At 46.2% G+C, this 22,457-nt stretch overlaps 1 protein-coding gene across 2 annotated transcripts in view; it reads right to left on the reverse strand.

The window, feature by feature from the left end:
* Positions 1 to 20,495, reverse strand: part of march8 (membrane-associated ring finger (C3HC4) 8) — a 39,007-nt gene extending 18,512 nt beyond the window's left edge. Inside the window, exons 1-2 of one of the 2 annotated variants that reach the window (XM_042336986.1) lie at positions 20,146 to 20,495; positions 13,509 to 13,662 (exon numbers count right to left, since the gene is read on the reverse strand). In XM_042336986.1, coding sequence (XP_042192920.1) covers positions 13,509 to 13,577 — 69 coding nt within the window. In that variant the 5' untranslated portion in view covers positions 13,578 to 13,662; positions 20,146 to 20,495. Of the gene's footprint in view, positions 1 to 13,508; positions 13,663 to 17,440; positions 17,548 to 20,145 lie in introns of those variants that run through there. The other variant, XM_007899356.2, reaches the window with a different exon arrangement.
* Positions 20,496 to 22,457: the final 1,962 nt, after the last annotated feature.

The following is a 22,457-nucleotide window of genomic DNA, read 5'->3' on the forward strand; positions in this document are numbered from 1 at the left end:
GCTTACACACCTGCACACTCTCAAACGTGCACACACACAGACTCGCGCGCTCACTCACAGATATGCACACTCTCACACACTTAGACAAACCCACATACATGCACCGTTTCTTGTGCTTTCACACACCTACGCTCACACAGATAATCTTACAGTCACACAGATACACTTGTGCACACACACACGCGCGCGGGCATACTCTTTTACGTTCACACATACTGATTCACACTCACACACACACTCCACACTCCCACGTTCACACAGACAAACACACATTCTCTTGCTCTCCCCCACAAACACTCCACGCTCCATAGACTCACGCTCACACACACAGACACTCAACATACACACACACACACACTCTCTCTCTCGCATTCTGCCCACACAGACACACTTGCACACACACACATTTTCATATACAGACACACACACAGAGTCTCGCCCGTACACTCTCAAAGATAAGCTGCGGTGTTTACGCAGGGCACAAATCTCAGAGTAACTCCCTGTCTGTAGGGCTTTGAAGCAATCCCACATGATAAGACGCTGTATCAGCTGCAGATATATTTTTAGATATGACGTCAGACAGAGGTTATTGTGACAGCAGCTCGGGAGTGGAAGCACCCAGTCAGGTTCAATACAGTCAGCCTTGATGGTAACAGAAGGAGTAATGGGGAGTCAGACTTATTCAACACAGAAAGAGGGGAAAAAGAGTGAAATCAGGGAGCAATCTTTCACACAAAGGGTAGTGGAATTCTGCAACTCTCTTCCTGTGAATGCTGGATCAATTGAAATGTTCAAGACTGAGGTAGATAGATTTTTGTTAGGTAAGGGATCTGAAGCAAAGTCAGGCAACAACAACCACAAAATTACATTTGTATAGCGCCTTTCACTTCGGGAGGACGTCCCAAGATGCTGGACAGTAATAGTTTCGGACCCAAGCTGGGGTTGGGATGGAGGAGGGTGGAGGACAATGGGAAAAGTAGGGTGATCAAAATCACGGTTGAAAAGGAGGGTCTTGAGATAGGTCTTAAGGAGACAAGGGAGGGGGCGAGGCGGAGGGACTGTGGGATAGAGTTCCAGAGGGAGGGGCAGAGTGGCAGAAGGCCCGCCCGCCAATAGTGGGGCGAGCGAGGCGGGAGGACGTGAAGCAGATCGGAGCCCGCTGAACGGAGTGAGCGAGCAGGATGGTAGGGGTTTAGGAGATCACACTGGTAGTGGGGAGCAAGACCATGGAGGGCTTTGAAGATGAGGACCAGGATTTTGAACCGTGTGATGGGAAGCCAGTGGAGTCGGGTGAGGATGGGGGTGATAGGGTCACAGAGCCTGGTGCAGGAGAGGTCATGGGCTGCACAGTTCTGGATGATCTGCAGCTTACGGCGGGAGGAGGTCCGAAACTCTGACTGAACCATATGGACCTAAAGGCTCCGGGTTCCAATCCCAGCCGTGCTGAGTGAGTTGCTTTGAACCACACTGCTACAATTGGACTTGCAGGGGAATATCAGCCAAAATCCTGTGACTCCTGTTGGATGGTGGAAATGAGTAGACTTTGGAGTGCAGGAAAGGGGTAGGAACAAAACAGAGTTCAGGATCAATGTCCCCCTCCAGGTAAATGGAGTTGATGTACAGATCAGGCAGGTCTAATAGAATGGTCGAACAGACTCAAGGGGCTGAATGGCCTACTCCTGTTGCTATGTTTCTATGAAAAAGTCTAACTCAACAGTAACCACATAGTTTGCCGCTGTTTGTGACACTAACAAAGTATTCGGCAAGAAACTCTTTACCTCACAATCTACCAGGTCCAGAATTGCACCTAGTCTTAGCCTGCAAGAAAATTTTGACTTAACATTTAAGACAACAGTACCACACAAAATTATAATCTTTAAATTTGATTATGGTACCTTATCACACCGTCAAAATGTCTCAAAGCACTTCACAGGTGTAGTGACTGTGTATTTTAAACAAGCCATAATGTTTTCGGGGATTAGAAATGCTCCTACTCAGTTCCTGTTAACCCTGCAAGTGAAAGCCCTAATGGGTGCGGTGGTCCTAGCTGGACAAGCAGCGAGAAAGCAACCAGACAGTGCTCTCAAAAGCAAGCTCTTTTAGCTGGTTAGACTCCATCAGTTACCCCAACACGCACTCTGGGATCCCCCAAGCCTTGGCTCTTGCCAACCTGCGCCTAATACTTTCCGGAATTAGGTAAGTAGGATGCATCCATCCAGCAAGAGAGTGCGCATTCCATTCCAACAATCTATCTCTGGGATTCCCATGTGTAGGTGGGATGCATGGAGCTCTCAGCTTGATTTGGATACTCTTAAGCATAGTGATGGGTTTCTACATGTCAGACACCAGGCTGACCAAAAAAAACAAGGCCAAACAAGGCAGATGGCACCTCGGTTTAATGTCTCTTCCAAAGGATGGCACCTCTGACACTGGAGGGTCAGCCTAGACTTGTGTGAGTTCAAAATGCTGATGTGGGGCTCGACCCCATAACCTTCTGACTCAGAGGTGAGAGTGCGACTGTCTTGAGCCGGGCTGACTCTTACTTTTCATCTTAGCTCATTTGAGCAGTTTATAGAGTGTAGAGAATGTATTTTGTGTGTGAAACGTGGTAATCAATATGTGCACAGCAATGACCCACAAACAGCCACAGAGATTGTTGACCAGGACACTGGGAGAGAGAAACTCCCTTCTCTTTTCGAATAGTGCCACGGGATCTTTAACATCCACCTGAACAGGCAGAATGTGTTAATACATTTGCTCAAAACATTGTTAAGGAGTTGAGTTATTGATTTAATTCACAAGGATGGACCCTATTAATGGGATTTCGCTGGTGCAGAATGAGCTGCCACATTTGCCTACACAACAATATTTACTTGATTTTCAATCAATCCTACTTTGTAAAGCGCTTTGCAACATTTGTTTTTTAGTCTTTCTCGTCCTTCAGAGATGAGATGTTAAACCGAGGTCCCGCCTGTGCCTGACGTTAAAGATCTCACGGCATTATTCGAAAAGAAAAGGGAGTTTCTCTCCCCCGGGGTCCTTATCAACAATTCCCCAAATAAAATTGGTCACTCACTCCATGGGACATTGCTGTGCGCAATTGGCTGCTGCGTTTGGCTACAAAATACACAGTTACTATAGTAATTAGTTGTTATTTACAGTAAATCCTGTGAAGCGCTTTGAGACGGCTCGACAATGTGATAAGGTGCTATATCAATTGCAAGGATTATTATTATTATTATATACAAGGATTATCATGAAGTCAAACATGCTATAAAATGTTGGTTACTCTTAGTAGTGGAGACTTTTATTGTGGTCTGTCTCCCGACCTCACACTCATAGCAACGTTATCAGCTGCAGAAAAGGTAAATATCATTGAAAAAAATTATTTTAATCTCCCCCATAGCCCCATGTCATTCCAGTCACTTTATTTTCCTGCCAATTCTCTGCCCTAATCTCCTGAAATTCCATAGAGAGTGTTAGCCTGGCACAGTGGTAGCACTCTCGCCTTGGGGTCAGAAGATAGTGGGTTCAAGCCCCACATCAAGACTCGCACAGTCTAGGCTGATACTCCAATGCAGTGCTGGGAGGTGTTGCATTAGCAGATGTACTTTGCCTTTGGATGAGACATTAACCCGATGTCCTGTCTGCCTGTTCTGGTGGACGTTAAAGATTCCTCGGCATTATTCGAAAAGAGAAGGGAGTTTCTCTCTCCCGGTAGCCTGGCCAACAATCACTCAAATAAAATTGGTCACTCACTCCATAAGTTCGCCCACAACTACACAGTCACTAAACTTTACAGTTAATTGTGTTTTCCAATCTCAACACTTTCCTTTTTGACTGTGCCTTCGGTAATCTTCCCTCCTCCATTGCCCTCGGCTTCCACTCCTCTCTGATCCCAACCCGCAGCTCGAGTGCAAACCCCTCACTGTCCTGCGCCTTCAGACGTCCTCTCGACATGAAAAGCGCTATATAATTACAATTTGCTGTTGTTGAGCAGCAACCAGCGCCCATTGTGTGTGGTTTAAGTTTTGCTGTCTGAAAATTGCCATGTGTTAAGTCACCACTTTTTTTTTCTGGTCAGCCAGATGTCTAACACGTGAGTACACCCATCACCGTGCTTAAGAAGATCCCACCCAAACTGAGAGTTCCATGCATCCCACCTACATGTGGAAATCCCAGAGACAGTTGGTTGGAAAGGAATGCGCACTCTCTCTGGAGGGACAGATCCTGCTTACCTAATTCCAGTAAGTATTAGGCGCAGGTTGGTAAGAGCAAAAGCTTGGGCGACCCAGAGTGTGCATTGGGGTAACTGCTGGACAGCGTATGTCTCTGGCTGTGCATATCTGTGATTCGTGCATATGTCTCTGGCTGTGCACACCCGCCCACTATCTTCCGTTTCCCTCTGGAAGATTCACAGTGGAGCAGGGATTCCATTAGCATTTGCCTGATGTTTTGAGGCCATTTATTATTGAAGAGCTCCAGACCAGGCGTGCATTTGCACAGAGAACATCCTATCTAATATCACTTTTAATCTGCACTTCCTCATTTAGTATGTATCAGCTCCCATTCAGCAACCAGCCCCAGAGCTGCAGAAAAAAATGAAATTGAGCTTCAGCGACAGAGTGTTGAGGCAGAACCTCTCCTAATCTAACCAGGGCCCTGGCCTATGCAACTACAACAGCAACAAATTGCATTTATATCATAATAATCCTTGCATTTGATATAGTGCCTCATCACGTCGCTGAGAAGTCTCAAAGCACTTCACAGAATATACTGGAAAGTGGAGTGACTGTGTATTTTGTGGGCGAAACGCAGCAGGCAATTCCACACAGCAGTGTCACAAACAGCCATGGATTGAGTGACCGATCCATGACCTCGGTTTAATATTTCATTCGAAGGATGGCACCTCCGACAATGCAACACCCCCCCATCACTGGACTGGAGTGTCAGCTTAGACTTTGTGAGTTCAAGTCTCAACGTGGAGCTTGAACCCACAGCCTTCCAACTCAGAGGCAAGAGCGCTACCACTGAGCCAAGATGACTCAGTGAAGGGAAAAAACTATTTTATTCGGGGATTATCAGCCAGGATACAGGAAAAACTCCCTTCTCTTTTGCGATTGTGTCACGGGAACTTTAATGTCCACCTGAACAGGGACCTCGGTTTAACGTTTTCAAGCTGAAGGCATTGAACGCTTTGAGCATTAAGCGCTCTGAGACGCTGCACTGTGTGGAGGGCGCTATATAAGTGCAAGTTGTGGTTGTTGAAAGGTCCCAGACAACGCTCATATATTGTAGCTATAATATTGCACAGTACACACGCGCTTAATCTACAAGCAAATCCTAGGAATAAAAGCAGTTAAATAATTATGAATCCCAAGGGAAAATAATTAATGAGGACAGGAGATGTTGAAAACAGTACACTTAATTGAAGGCTGCCTTTCTCCCACGCTGAACAAATCAAAACGATAACAAAGACTCTGTCTTTGGAATGAGATAACGTCTCCATTCACTGGGATGTCAGGAAAACCAGGCAGAGAATTAAACAAACAGTGGGTGAGGCTGGCTGCACCCAGACATAGTAATACACACACACACAGTCACAGTAATTCATAGAATCACCAAAAACACACATGCACACACACAATCATAGTAATACACAGAATCACACAAACAAATATGCACACACCAAATTACAGTAATATACAAATACATGTAACAGACACTTATACATACACACACACAGATTCACACACAGTTAGTCACAGATAAGCACAGCCAGAGACATATACATGAATCACAGATATACACGCATTTTGTTTTGCTCAGCCAGTTGTCTGACACATGCGTAAACCCATGACTATGCTTAGATAAGAGTATCCAAACCAAATTCCATGTAACCCACCTACATACATGTGCATGAATCACAGATTCACAGACACACACACAAAATCACAGACAAACTCCCACAGAAATCTAACCACACAGATAGCCAGTACTATGTTAGTACAGTACCGGCTCACAGCTGGTACAACTATGATAATGATAATAATAATAATCCTGTCATTTGATACGGCGGATTATTGCGTCTCAAAATGCTTCACAGAATATACTGTAAATTAATTGACTTTATTATGTGGGCAAAACAACACTAGGCCTCTCTCCTGATGCCACCCACCCCTTCACAGCCAGCACCAGAAATCCTTCATGTCTCTCCTCCCCTCCATTGGAGGGACCAGCATTTCCCCACCTGTGGAGCTATGAGGGGGGAAGTGGTGGGGAGTGAGGAAAGGGGGCGAGAAGAGAGTACACAGAATGCAGGGAGGAAAGCCAGGGGAACACGGGAAATAAAGACATCGCAGAGCGGAGAGGCAATGGCTGTTTAGAGTACGGTGCAATGTACTTAAACAGTAAATTGGGTCGTGGTTAACCAGATGGAATGCAAGCACGTTTTAAATCCTTGGCCCAGTCTTCAGGTTTATTTATAAAATCCTGGGAGCATGAGCAAGCAGAGGGAGTTCAGCACAGAGAGAGAGAGCGATCGAGATACACCTTCCTATTACATCAGCTCCTATTTAATTCCCTCTCTCTCCCTCCCCACCATTTCCCTGCTTATCTCCCTGTGAGCTCCACTGACAGACACACCAGTGAACCAAGAACATCGAATCTTAGAGCCCCCACTCCCTACTGTCAGCTCAGGTGCCCCATGTGGTGATGGAGTCCTGTAGCCTAGTGGTTAGCACGCTCACCCCGCAAGCCTGAGGACCAGGGTTCGATTCCCCGGCAGGGCGAAACCTTAGGCTACTTTCCTTACTCCACACACCTCTGTTTACCTCTGTAGGAACCCGGTTGTTAGTTGTATGGCAGATTGCTTTCCAGGGGTGATAATCCCTCCCCCCAAAAATGTGGTCACTCAATTCATGACTCTTTGTGGGACATTGCTGTGCGCAATTGGCTTCCGCATTTCACCCACAAAATACAGAGTGAATCCACTATACAATATATTCTGTGAAGCGCTTTGAGATGTCTCAATTATATAAGGGCTAAATCAAATGCAAGGATTATTATTATTAATTGTTATTCAAAGGCTGGGATGCATACACATACATCCAGTGTATAAGGTTTAATGTTACATCATAACTATTACTAACAAAGAGCTGGTGATTGTATTGCTGAAGGTCCGACGTGTGGGTTGATTGGTACTACCTGAGCCCATTTGAGGTTATTTTGGGTTAGACAGTGAAGTAAGATCCAGAGAGCATGATTTCAAATAAAAAAAAACCTTCAATAGTGCTGGAGATTGGAAAAAGATTGCAGGGAGATGGAACTTGATGAGGTAAATCCTGACAGTATGATTTGATCACTGTAATCCCAAAGTGCACCACTCAGTGTGCAAGCGAGAGAGTTCAATCTAAACCACTTGCTAATTTATTAAGTATATGGAGGCAGAGCTGACAAGGACATGGGGCTTTTACTCACTAAGGACGGGATGTTGGGTAGAACGAATTTACAGCACCTTATCACGTCTAAATGAAAATCCTTCCATTTGATATAGTGCCTTATCGTGTCATTCGATACTTCTCAAAACACTTCAAAGGATTTACTATGAAGTGTAGTGATTGTGGCAGCTAATTTGCGCATAGCAATGTCCCATTAATAGCCATGGAGTGAGTGACCAATTTTATCTGGGGCATTGTTGGTTAGGACACTAGGGGAGAGAAGCTCCCTGCTCTTTTCGAATAGTGTCACAGGATCTTTAACGTCCACCTGAATAGGCACAGATGGGACCTCAGTTTAACGTCTCATCCAAATGACGGTGCCTACACAATATGGCACGCCCCTCTCTACAACGCGTGAGATTACATTCTTGTAATCCAACACACGTTGGATTTCTCCCTCCTCCTCACGTTATAACATTTTAGGACTTACTGTAGAACGTAATAACTGTGTATTTTGTAGGCGTCTGGAGTTAGTCAGTGAGAGCAGACCCAGAGAGCACTATTTGAAAACATGATTTATGATGGGGAGGTGTAAGTGAGGTCTCCATGGAGCTGAACTGGCTCCAAGGTGACAGGTTTGGCCACAGAATATCAGAATCAAGCCAATCCTCTGTGTCAGTCTCTAGTGCACTCCCTAAGCCAGGCGGGTCTGCAGTACTCCAGGACATTGCTGACGACAGCACAGCCAGTCAGCAGTAGGACTTGGAAGGGCAGACCAGTCATTGAGGGCCCGGAATCCTCCCACTCAGCTCCTGATAACCCTGGAAGCCAAAGCCCTAGTTAAATGGATCCTGGGGTGGTCCTAGCTGGACAATCAAAGGGAATGTTTGCCAGACAGTGCTGTCAATGGTAAGCTTTAGGGGAGTCCTGTAAGGTACTGGCTAGAGCACTCGCCTTACCAAATACAACCTGTGCCAAATACTTTCCCGAATTAGGTGAGCAGAGTGCATCCCTCCAGAGTAAGAACCTGTGTGTTCCATTCCAATATAGGAATTTCCAGGTGGAGGTGGTAATGCATGGACTGGTTTAGAAACTCTGAAACACGGCGACGGGTTTCCGTACACGTCAGCAACCCAGCTGATCAAAAAAAGGATCTAAAATGAAACAGGTTGAAAGGGTGAAGACACTTAACCCCAGAGTGAAGCGGGAATGGACTTCACTGCTGTTAAAATCATTCAAAGCTGTGAAAGTGACAGCGAGCCTTGCTTTCCCCAAAGCTGTGTCAATTACTTCTGACAATAACAGAACTGGGCAGTTATCTGCTTGAGAATAGCATTGGAGGCTGACAAGGATCAGCGTGGATGGATGGACAGAAATACAACATGGCAATAGAGGAACAGGACTAGGTCATTCAGCCCCTTGAGCCTGTTCCGCCATTCTAATAGATCATGGCTGATCTGTACCTCAACTACAAATATCAGTGCTTGCCCCATATCCCTTGATACCCCTACCTAACAAATATCTATCCACCGCAACCTTGAAAAGTTGAATGGATCCTGCATCCATAGCCTTTTTGGGGAGAGTTCCAGATTTCCACTTTCCTGCATGTGAAAGAGTGCTTCCTGATTTCATAAGGACACCGGAACTGGTGAGTGTCATTTTCAGGAATTCAGTCTCACTACCATCTGCTCACCTGATGTCTGCTGAGAGGCGAGCAACAGCTGATGGCATTGCCGAATCTCTTCACAACGCAACCAAGACGAATACAGGCTTCATGTGCAAATCCATCCCAGCAACTGGGTTTACGTAGTTTACATGGAGTATTGTAGCATAGTGGTTAGCGTGCTCTCCTCACAAGCGAGAGGACCCTGGTTTGATTTCCGGGCGGGGCAAAACCTTAGGCAAGTTTCCTCACTCCACACGCCTCTATTTATCTAGCAGTAAGTAGGAACTTGGTTGTTAGTCGATTGGCGGATTGCTTTTCTGGGATAATAATCCCTCCAAGATAAAAAAAATGACTCAATCCATGACTGTTTGTGGGACACTGCTGTGCGCAATTGGCTGCAGCATTTCAGCCACAATGTATACAATTAATCCACTTATCAATATATATTCTGTGCAGCACTTTGGGGCACCTCAACAAAGCATTTAGGTGCTATATCAAATGCAAGGATTATTATTACTATTACACTGGCAGCTCAGTGCAGTGTTTAGCATTAGAGACAGAGCACAGCATTGTGTTAGAGACACAGCTCAGGGCAAATCGCAGCAGCCAGTTTGTGCACCAGCAGTGTCCAACAAGCAGCCATGGAGTGAATGACCAATTCTCTCTGGGGGATTGTTGGCCAGGACACCGCGGGAGAGAAACTCCCTTCTCTTTTCAAATAATGCCATGGTTCTTTGACAGCCACGTGAATAGGCAGACAAGACCTCAGTTTAACAGCTCATTGGATGGTCGACACCTCTGACAATGCAACCCTCACTCCCCCCACCCCCAGCACTGCAATGGGGGGTCAGTTTAGACAATGTGATTCCAAGTCCCGACGTAGGTCTTGAACCCACAACCTTCTGACTCAAAGGCTAGAGTGTTACTGACTGAGCCAGACTGACACACAGGAGACACAGTGATGAAAGGGTACAGGCAGAGGTTGAGTGTGCCGGAGTTACATTTACTGGTCGCTATTCCTCGGGTGGACGTTAAAGATCCCACGACACCATCTAAAGAGAAGGGAGTTTCTCCCCGGGTCTTGGATATACTGAGAACGCTGTGGAATGTTTTGAGGAGCTATAAAAAAGTAGGCTTGTTCCTTATTCGGCAAATGATTATCCGGTTGAGAGGACGGATTGGCGAGTCAGCCGCCAGAGATGGCATAGTGAGGTATTAGGAGCACTGATAGATGTTCTCCCACCAACCCCCCACCACCCCACCCCCTCCCCCGCTCCATCTGGTCATAAGATGATCCCTTTCCAGCTATTTTCATGCAAGTCGTGTTTTTAAGCTCCATCTGTCAAACATAACTCACAGCCAAACCATGCATAATCAGATACACTCGCTGGCTTAACCTTCCCAATCAATCCTCCCCTGGTCAGCCTGCTAACACAATCTCAGCTCTCTCCCTAAACATCTACAGCACTATGACGCATTCTGGAGCGCAGCACAATGATGCACTCTGTAACAGAGTATAGCACTGTGATACACTGTGTAGTACATTACAGCAATCTTAGTTCCCTTGTATTGACAGTAACATCTCTATATAGTCTATTAGTACAGTGCAATATTACCAGTGACATCCTTATATAGTTTGATATCAGCAGTGAGCGCCTCTATAGTCTGATATTAACAGTGACATCTCTATATAGTCTATTAACAGTGACACCACTTTATAGTCCAATATTAAGCAGTAACCTCTATTCAGCCTGATATTAGCCATATTGCATTTATCCATGCAAGGGAGATGAACTATTGGATTGAGTGGCTGAACAAGCAGTGACAAGCGACAATCTCCACAATGTTAAAATTCAGCTGTATCCCAAAACACAGTCTGGGGGAGCCCCAAGCCCCAGAGCCTTGCTACCTGCACATTAACAACAACAACAACATGCTTGTCTCCGGGGGAGAGAGAGAGTGCTCACTCCACGCCAGACAACGGGAAATTTCCACACCCTGGTTGCACATCAGGCGTCAGGTTTAAGAGCCTGTTAAGTGAGGGGAATGGGTTTTCTGGGTTTCCTGGAATGGGAGCGCATCGCAGACCCGGAAACCAGGGAGCACTCAACCTCCCTGACCGCACGTGGAGCGTGAACCACAGTCAGGGGAAGCAGCACCGGCTAAAGACAAAACCCAGTGCTTCATTCATAATTCAAACCACTCTAACACAGAGAGGTGCACAGCCCAGTTCCTCTGCGTCATCACAACGTACAGAGTGCAGAGATCTGTAAGAATCCTTTCTGGTTTATATTTTTTCATTAGAATTATAATAATAATAGAACTTTATCACATTGTTGAGACATCTCAAAAAGCTTCATCGCAGAATATATTGTAAAGTGGATTGCCTGTGTTTCGTGGGCGAAACTAGGCAAGCAATTGCGCACAGCAGTAGCCCACAAACAGTCGTGGATTGAGAGACCAAATTCTTTTGAAGGGATTATTAACCCCGGAAAGCGATCCACCAATCAATTAAAAACCAAGTGCCACTTACTGTTAGGTAAACAGAAGTGTGTAGAATAAGAAAACTTGCCTATGGTTTCATCCCACCCAGGAATCAAACCCGGGTCCTCTCGCTAACGAAGCAAGCAAGCTAACCAATATGCTATGGAAAACTGGAGGAGTTAGCAGAGCACCAGCAAAGGCTGAAAAGTCTCGTTGATGCTATAATTTATAAGATTATAGGAGAAACGGCATTTGAGAAGGTTTGGACTACTTCAGCAGATGGGTCAAGCAGTGACAGATTGTGTTTTAATGCAGATAAATGCAAGGTAATGCACATTGCAACAAGTAACAGGGAGCATGTGTGGTACATTATAGTGCTGTTCATTAGGAAAAGGATTCAGCTGTATTAAGCCATAAACAACAACAACTTGGATTTATACAGTGCTTATCTTGGAGAGCTTAACAGTGGTGGAGCCTGATGCTGAGCCCGGTGGGTGGGAGGGAAAAGGCGATCCTACGCACAGTCAAAGAAACTGCAGCATTGAAGTTAATCTCATGTTGAATTATATCTCAGCAATGTCACACAGTCACTTCACCTCACAGCATATCCTATGAAGCACTGTGAGGCTTCTGGATGATGTGATAAGGCGCTATATCAAATGCAAGGATTAACAAGTAACTATCCAGAACTCTGCAGCTCTTGTCCTCTCCCACACGAGGCTCTGCGAGCCTATCATCCCCATTCTCGCCTTTCTCCATTGATTCCCCATCCACCATTAGGGTTCAAGATCCTCGTTATATCGAGAGGTTGTCTCCGGGTGGACATTAAAGATCTCATGGCACTACTGGAAAAGAGATTCTCCAAGATCAGTCACTCATTCCGTTGCTATGAGCAAACTGGCTGCCACATTCGCCTACAGAATACACTGCATTTATAGTCAAATCCTGTGAAGAGCAGTCTTGAAGATATGAAGAGAGGCGGTTATCAAAGGCAAGGATTATTAGCTGTACTAGCTAATACTAGCTGTATGGGTAGTGTTCACTCTCTCCCCTCACGGGAATCCGTGTGTCTTTGACTCCATCGATCTCCTGTTCCCCACTTAATAATAATAATAATCCTTGCATTTGATAGAGTGAATTATCACGTCATTGAGATGTCTCAAAGAGCTTCGCAGGATATACTGTGAAATATAGTGACGCTGTATTTTGTGGGCAAAACGCAGCAGCCAGTTACGCACTGCAATGTCCATAAACAGCCATGCAGTGAGTGGCCAATTTTACTTGGGGAATTGTTGGCCAGGACACTGGGAGAGAGAAACACCCTTCTATTTTTGAATAGCAGATCTTTAACATCCACCTGAACAGGCAGATGGGACCTTGGTTTGACACCTCATCCGAAGGGCGGCACCTCCAACAATGCAACAAACCCCAGCTCTGCATTGGAGTGTCAGCTTAAAATATGTGATTCTGAGTCTCAATGTGGGACTTGAACTAAACCAAACTGAGAATGCTTCCATGCTTCCCACCTATACATGGAAATTCCTTGCAGGGTTAACAGAAGCTGAGTGGGAGGATTCCCTGCCTTCCCCAGTGACAGGTCTGCCCTTCCAGGTCCTGCCAATGAGCCAAGCTGGCTGTGCTGTGCTGTCATCAGCAGAGCCCTGAAATACTGCAGACTCGCCTGGCTCAGGAACCAGACTAGAGATTATCACAAAGGCCCAGACCCACCCACCCCCCAACCCCAAGAAGGACAGTCAATTGCGCACCATAACTGAACATTATGGTACTCATGCACTCAGTAACCAGGGCTGGGGATGGATTGTTTTACCTGGACTTTAAATATCAGCATTTTCTTGTTAGTGTCCACAGTGGAGAAAGGAGTTTGCAAATCAGATTGGACAGAAGACAACAATTGCTACCTGCTTCTCTTTAGCCTTGGCACAGTGCGAGTCCTGAGCTGGGGTAACAGAGATATGATGTATGGGCATCTCGCAATCTTCCAAGTAAGTGTTCGCCAGCTGAGGTCTCTCTCAGGGCCACCGCCTTCCAGAAAATATCATCCTTTTTAACAACCTGCGGAGCAGACAGGTACTATTCAGTGATCAGTGTAAGCAATTGCTTTTCAATTAGAGTCTAAGGTGACACTCCAATGCAGCGCTGGGGCAGTGTTACATTGCTGGAGGTGCCGTCCTTCAGATGGGGCGTTAAACCAAGGTCCCACCTGCCTGATCAGGTGGATGTTAGAAGATCTCATGGTACTATTTAAAAGCGGAGTGTCTCTCTCACTCGTTCTCTAAATAAAATTGGTCTCTCACTCCTTGGTTGCTTGCAGGACACTGCTGTGTGCAGCTGGCATCCCATTTCGCCCACAAATATACAGTCACTACACTTTAAAATATACCCTGTGAAGCGCTTTGAGACATCTCAACAACATGGTAAAGCGCTATTTCAAATGTAAGGATTTTTATCATTAAATGGGGTTCTGGATCGTCAGAGATGCTATTCCTTTAGATGATACACTAACTACAGTCTCACATTATACAGTTTTGTCTCAAATCATTTCCGAGAGCTGACTGGGATTCTGAGCTGGAGGTCCCGTCTGCCTGTTCAGTCGTTGGTTAAAGACCTCGCAGCACTATTCCAAAAGAGAGGGGAGTTTCTGGCCTGGCCAACAACTCCTCCAAATAAAACCGAATGCTCACTTCATGGCTCTCATGGGACATTGCTTTGTGCAAATTGGTTACAGATTTGCCTGCAATAGTCTTTACACTTTACAGGAAATCCTGTGAAGCTCTTTGACTTGCCCTCCTGAACTGAGTAGCGCTGCACTGGAACATCAGCCTAGATGTTGCGAATTCACAGTCCACACGTGGGTCTTGAACAGTCTGACTCAGAGGCGAGAGCGCTACCAACTGAGCCAGGTTGACACCAGACGTGTGTTGAAAATGTGATCCTCGTATCCTGGCCTCAACCATCCTTCCCAGCAATCCTGTTCTATTTGTTAATTATCCTCTTGGTAAAGAAAAACTTACTAGTGCCTTTTACAACTCTAAACCTGTGACCTCTTGTTATACAAAAGTCCCGTAGCATAGTATGGTTAGCGCGATCGCCTCACAAGCGAGAGGACTTGGGTTCGATTCCTGGGCAGGGCAAAACCTTAGGCAGGTTTCCTTACTCTACATGCCTCTTTTTACCCAGCAGTAAGAAGGAACCCAGTTGTTAGTTCATTGGCGAATCACTTTCTGGGGGTAATAATCCCTTCAAAAAACAGTTACGGTTACTCAATCCACAACTGTTTGTGGGACACTGCTGTGCTCACAAAATATAGTCAATTCACTTTACCATATATTTTGTGAAGCACTTTGAGACGCCTTAACAATGTGATAAAGCGGTATATGAAGGATGATTTTTATTATACCACAACAACTTGGTTTCTCGGAGCGTTGAGTACATATACTTCCTTGGTGCAGTATTGATCTGAGTTTACTTTTTCATTCCCATTTAATATTTTACACACCTCTATAAGGTCCTCTCTGAGCCATCTTCTCTTAAGCCTGAAGAGCCCCAGCCTGTCTAACGGTAGCACATAGCTCGTTCCTCTAACACTGAGGCGTTCTCAATACGAGGAATGTACAGCAGGAATCTGTTTACTGGGAGTTCAGTAAGCTGGGTGTATCTTAGCTACAACAGCAAGAGAAATGGATTTAAAACTCGAAGCCACATCTGTTAAAGCTGTATTCCCTTCCCACAGAGGAAGCATTTAGCAATCCATCTCCCCTCCCCCCAGCCTCCGCCACAGCTACAGTCTCTGGCTAGACTGGACAGAGAGGAAGAAGGTTTGTCCGCCCAGTCTAGCCAGACAGTGGCTCCTGGGGGGAGGGGCAAAAGGTTTGCTAAATGCTTCGCCAGGTGGGACTGCAGTGCTCCAGGGCACTGCTGATGATTAATGACAGCACAGCTCATCAGCAGGACCTGGAACACCAGACGAGTCACTAGGGGCAGGGAATCCTTCCACTCCGCTCTTCTTAACCTTGCAAGCCAAAGCTCTAATGGGTAGGGTGATCCTAGCTGGACAAGCAGCGGGAAAGCTTGCTATCAATAGCAAGCTATGCAGTTTTAGCTGGTTAGAATCTAACACTTACCCCAACGCACACTCTGGGTTCCCCAAGCCTTGGTTCTTGCCAACCTGCGCCTAATACTCTCCGGAATTAGGTAAGCACGATGCATCCCTCCGGGGAGAGAGTGCACATTCCATTCCAATAATCTATTTCTGGAATTTCCATGTGTAGGTGGGATGTGCAGTTTAGTTTGGATATTCTTAAACACGGTGTTGGGTTTCTGCATGTGTCAGACACCCGGCTGACCAAAATATATGGCTAGACTGGAAGCACAGTCGTTCTCTTTCTCTCCACAGAGTTTGCTGTCGCCATTCCCCTCACATTCTCAGTCAGTCCCTGCTTCTCTCTCCATTCCCTCTCCCCGTCTCTCTCTCTCTCTCTTCATCCACGCCCAGAGATGATGCTCAGATAATGTAAACCACATGTGCTGTCTCATACACACACACACACAATTTCCTGTACTCAAGGGAGCCAAGCCAGGTCGAGGCTTTGGTTCTGTGTTTTTAATCGTACCCACTTTCCTCCCAGATCTCTCCCTAAGTAAAGCAGGGAGATTCTTTATCAGAACCTGTTGGGAGTTGCTTGCTCTAGTGTGGGGAAAAGGGGGAGCAGATCTTCATGAACTATCTGGGATTCATTTGGGAAAAAGAGAGAGAATAAAAAGAAGAACCAAATTCAATCGGATGGGTGTAACCCTTCTTGCCGAGCAAAGTGACTGAGTAATACAGTAAACGAATCCTGATAATTCGTCACTCTAAGGGGAAAAGGGCTCAGTGATGAGCTAGCCGGAGTGGTGGGTTGCGTATGTCTAATAAACACCCAAATGGAGGGCTGTAGTGTAGTGGTTAGAGCTCTCGCCTTGCAAGCTAGAGGACCCAGGTTCGATCCTGGGCGGGGTGAAACCTTAGGCAAGTTTCCTTACTCCACACACCTTTGTTTACCCAGCAGTAAATAGGTTGTTGGTGGATCATTTTCCTGGCGGTAATACATTTTTAAAAAAATTAATAATTTTGGTCACTCAATCTACTGACTGCTGCATTTCTCCCACAAAATATACAGTCAAATTACTTTACAGTATATTCTGTAAAGCACTTTGAGACTTCTCAAAGACATGATAAAATGCTCTATTAAAAGCAAGGATTATTATTATTTATTGATAGAACTAGCTAAATGCTCATCATGTGGTGCAGTATCAGAGAGAATTTGTGTAAGAATTTGCTTGCCTCCATCCCAGCTGCAATCAGAAAGTTTTCTTAGATAGTGTGAGCACATTGTTTATAAACCCCCCACCCACCCACCCACACACACAGCTCAGAGAAGGAAGGAGTTTAATAAAAAGAGCAGACAGGATTGCATGCTCCTGAAAGCTATACAGATGCCCCCTGCTGGAAAGTACTCGCTCATGATGATATAATAACAATAATAATAAAATGATGATAATCCTTGCATTGGATACAATGCCTTATTACGCCATTAAAATGTTCTCATAGTGCCTTGCAAGATTTTACTGTGGTGTAATAGCTGTGATTCAGACTTTCACCTACATAAAGCGATTTTGAGACCTGCGGCAGTGTTTTTTCTGGTCAGCGGGTGTCTGACACATGCGGCAACCCATCACCGTGCGTAAGAGTATTCAAACCAAGCTGAGAGTTCCATGCATCCCACATACACATGGAAAGTTTCATGTATAGAATGGAACGTGCAATCTCTCTTGAGTGTTGCATGCTGCTTACCTAATTCCGGAGAGTACTAGGAGCAGGTTGACATGAGGCTAGGATTGGTGACACCAGAGTATGCATTGTGGTAACTGCGGGAATTCAGCCAGCTAAACCCGCATAGCTTGCCATTGAGAGTGCAGTCTGGCAAGATGGCAAACTAAGAATTCCGTGCAGTCCACCTATACATGGAAAATCCAGACACAGATTATTGGGAAGTATCCCTGTCCTGAAAGGCACAACATCAAATGAAAACGTAAGGATTATTAATCGTTTCTCTTCAAAATATCCACTTAAACGGAATTTCAGTTTAATGTCTGATTATTATAAGATCCCAATTAAGTTGAACCAGGCAGGTCCACTGCAGGAACTCAACATGTACTCTAGGGCATTGGCTCATTGGCAGGACTTGGAAGGGCAGAACAGTCACTGGGGGCAGGGAATCCTCCCACTCAGATCCTGTTACCCCTGCAAGTCAAAGCCCTAGTGGTCCTTGCTGGACAAGCTTCGAAAAAGCTTGCCAGACAGGGCTCTCAATGATGAGCTATGCGATTTTAATAACAACAATGATAATAATACTTGTATTTAATAGAGCGCCTTATCATGTTGTCGAGGGTCTCAAAGTGCTTCACAGGATATGTTGTAAAGTGAATTGATATGTGTATTTTGTGGGCAAAGAGCAGCAGCCAATTGCACAGAGTAGTGTCTCACAAACAGCCATGAAATGAGTAACCAATTTTATTTGGGGGGGGTTTGTTGGCCAGGAAACCAGGAGAGAGAAACTCTCTCCTATTTTTGAATAGCACCATGGGAACTTTAAAGTCCACCTGAACACGCAGGTAGGACCTCAGTTTATCTGGCGTCCCCCAGGGCTCTGTCCTTGGCCCTCTCCTCTTTAATATCTACATGCTCCCCCTTGGTGACATCATCCGCAGACATGGGGTCAACTTCCACATGTATGCGGGTGACACCCAACTCTATCTTTCTGATACTGTCAGGACCACTGCTGTCCTGACAGACTGCTGTCGGACATCAAGTCCTGGTTGAGGGCAAATTTCCTACAGTTGAATGTGAACAAGATTGAGGCCCTTCTGATTGGCTCACGCCAACGCCTCAGCACCTCAGGCTCTGGCAGCATCAACCTCCATGGTTGCACAATACAATTCACCAAGCCACTCAGGAACCGAGGTGTCTCGTTTGATCCTCAACTGTCTTTTCTCCCCCACATTCAAGCCATGACCTGCTCTGCTTCCCTCACCTCTGTATCGTCGCCCGACTCCGTCACTACCTCACCCCTCAGGCCGCTGAAACTCTTGTTCATGCCTTCATCACCTCCAGGCTCGACTACACAAACGCCCTGCTTGTTGACCTTCCCAATTCCTCCCTTCACAGGCTGCAGATAATCCAGAACTCTGCAGCCCGTGTCCTTTCCCGCACCAAACTCCGTGACCCCATCTCCCCCACTCACGCTCGACTCCATTGGTTTCCCATCCTTCAGAGGATCCAGTTCAAGATCCTGGTCCTCACATACAAAGCCCTCCATTGCTTCGCCCCACCCTACCTCTGCGACCTCCTAACCCCCTACCAATGTGCTCGTTCCCTCTGGCCTGCTCCACATCCCCCAACCCACCCGACCCATCATTGGCAACTCTGCCCCCAACAGCCACTCTGCCCCAACCTTTGGAATTCCCTCTCCCAGTTACTCCGCCTCACCACCTCCTTAGCCTCCTTCAAGTCCTACCTCAAGACCCTCCTCTTCGACCATGCCATCGGCTACCCCCCTTCCCCTCCCCTCCCCCCCACCCCCTCCCCCCGACCCCAGCTCGGGTCTGAAATGCTGTACTCTGTCCAGCGCCTTGGGACGTCCTCCCGACCTGAAAGGCGCAATACAAATGTAATCTTGTTGTAGTTGTTGTTAACGTCTCATCCAAAGGACGTTTTTGCTGGTTAGACTCCAGCAGTTACCCCAATGCACACTGTGGTCCCCAAGCCTCGGCTCTTGCCAACCTGCGCATTCCAGATACAGGGAAAGTTTCCGTGCGTGTGAAACTCTGTCTTAAGCACTGTGACGGTCTTCCATTTCTATGGGACACCCAGGCTGACCAAAAAAAACACAAGAAGAGCATTTTAGGCACAGAATACCAAGGACAGGCTGGAAACAAATATCCTACAATGCTCGCCCTTTCACCTCTCCTCCATTCCCCTTTAACCTGTATAAACTCACAATAATAATAATCCTTGCATTTCACATGGCGCCTTATCACTTATTGAGAAAGGGAATTGACTGTATTTTGTGGGCCAAACATACTAATTGCATACAGCAGTGTCCCACAAACAGTCATGGGTTGAGTGACCACATTTTCATTAATTTATTTTTTTGAAAGGTTTATTTCTCTCAAGAAAGTGATCTGCCAATCGACTAACAACCGGGTTCCGACTTACTGGTAGGCAAATAGAGGCGTGTGGAGTAAGGGAACTTGCCTAAGATTTCACACCGCCCAGGTATTGAACCCCGGACCTCTCGTTTGCGAGGCAAGTGCTCTAACCAAGGGACAGGACTGCACGAGAAAGAGATGAGCACACAGGATGCAATTGCCATCTAACTGTGCCCTCTGACGTCTGTGGGGCTGGGCTGGGTTCAGTCCATGTGAAGCAGGTGCTGTGCATGGGCTGTGCACTCGCTATGTGTGTGTGTGTGTGTGTGTGTGTGTGTGCGAGCTCACCTGAATGAGAACAAAGGCTCTGGTGTCTCAGTCGTCAGACAAAGGCTGTGCCGCTACCTTTGAAATGCCGGTGGCTTGAAGCCCGCCAAGCTGAAACCACATCAAATGTTGATTCAGGGACAGTGAGCAACAAGCCCAGCGTAGTAGTGTGCATTCGATTCCCGGCTCCGGTATAGAGAAGATTGGCCTTAAAGTGATACCTGACTGATGGCGTTCATTCCTTGTGTCCAGACGTCTCGTGCTGGTCAGGATTCTCTATGTACCTCTTCCTCCCCGTGATCCGCTTCCCCGAGCCTCTCCGACCTGCACTGAACCTCAGCTCTCACCAGCCTTTTGCTCCTTCGCTTTCTGGTCCCAGAGCAATCATGTGACAAATGGATTAAAGCATTTCCCTTGGTACTGAAGCCTCAGTGTTAACCCCGCCTTGCCCAATACAGCCTGCTCTCACACGGCTTCTGAGCTTCCACATTACATTGAGTTGCAAGCGGGTTCGATTTTCAGGCAGGACGAAATGTTAGGCAAGTTTCCTTACTGCACGCCTCTGTTTACCCAGCAATAAATAGGAACCCAGTTCTTAGTCGATTGGCGGATTGCTTTTCGGGGATAATAATCCCTCCAAAGAAATAATAAATTGGCAACTCAATCCACGAACACTGCTGCCATGTGTTTCGCCCACAAAATACACAGGCACTATACTGTACACTATATTCTGTGAAACGCTTTGAGACATCTCAATGATGTGATAAGGTGCTGTATCACATGCAAGAATTATTATTATAATTGTGCTGCTCTTGAGGAATTCCTGCTATCCACCTAGCGAGAGCTTAAACAACTTTCATTTACACAGCGCTCTTCACATAGAGAAATTTCTGAACGCTTCACAGTAGTAGCTGAGCACAGGAGAAGGGAGAGGTAACATGCAGTTTGCTGGATTTCTAAAGACCAGCCGGTGACTATCTTACTGAGGGCTGAGAAAGGGGAAGGAATGGGGAGCTAAGCATAGTTCCTAGGGTTGAGTGGGATCTATGTCTGGCAAGCTTTCCGGCTGCTTGCCCAGCGAGGGGCCACCCTACCCGTTAGGGCTTTGGCTTGCAGGATTAACATGAGCTGAGTGGGAAGATTCCCTGCCCCCAGTGACTGGTCTGCACTTTCAAGTCCAGCCGATGCGCCAGGCTGGCTGTGCTGTCATCAGCAGTGCCCTAGAGTGCTGTGGACCTGTCTGGCTCAAGAACTGGACTAGAGACGTCACAAACAATCAGTATCCAAATGGTCTCAGTGTGTTGATAATAGCAAAATACTGCTCCGAAATTATCACTGGATAGAAAATCTCACTCTGTGTCGGGGAGGCTGAGGTGGGAAATGCAAATGGCAACAGAGAGCTGGCTCGATTCCGACATTCTGTTGCCATACACGTCACCTTGGAGCCAGTTCAGCTCCAAGGAGAACCCACGTACCTCCACCCTAAGTTAGCTCCAAGGTGATGTGTCAAGCACCGTTGATAATGACACTGGACCTCCCTACCTCTCCTACCCACTTACCATTACCTGTTAGCTTCACTCGACTTGCGAAAAAACCCACCCCCAAGCTCTGAAGAGTATAAGAAACACAAAAAAATATTCACTCACTCCTTCCACAAACTAACATAACCAAAGCTGAAGTTTAGCTCAGTCGGTAGCACTCTGGCCTTTGGATCAGAAGGTTGGGGTTTCGAGTCCCACATGAGGAGCTAAGGTCACAGTCTAGGCTGTCACTGCAGTGCAATACCGGGGGGAGTGTTGCATTGTCGGAGGTGCTGTCCTTCAGGTTTCGACTGAGGTGTCTGTTCAGATGATCATATGGCCAGGATTGGAAATAATCCTCCATGTAAACTGGTCACTTACCCCATGGCTATTTCTGGAACCTTACCTTACTGGTGAAAAAGGCTACCACATTGCATTACACTGAATAACAACAATAATAATAACATAATAATAATCCTTGCATTTAATATAGCTCTTTTCATGTCTTCTAGACATCTCAAAGCGTTTCACAGAATATACTGTAAAGTGAATTGACTGTATATTTTGTGGGCGAAATGCGGCAGCCAATTGCACACAGCAATGTCCCACAAACAGTCGTGGATTGACTGCTTGTGGGACAATAAACCTCTTTGAGATGCTTTGATGAGGTAAGGCACTATAGGAATGTAATTATTCTCTCTCCCTTTGTGAAACTTCTCCCTAACTCCAAAGCACAATTACTCAAAACCTCTAGTGACGATTATACCAACATTATATCAAGGTCCAAACTATTAAACGTTGCCAACTTTCCTT

The sequence above is a fragment of the Callorhinchus milii genome, unplaced genomic scaffold, assembly GCF_018977255.1.
Source record: "Callorhinchus milii isolate IMCB2004 unplaced genomic scaffold, IMCB_Cmil_1.0 Scaffold7, whole genome shotgun sequence".
Classification (NCBI taxonomy): Eukaryota; Metazoa; Chordata; class Chondrichthyes; order Chimaeriformes; family Callorhinchidae; genus Callorhinchus; species Callorhinchus milii.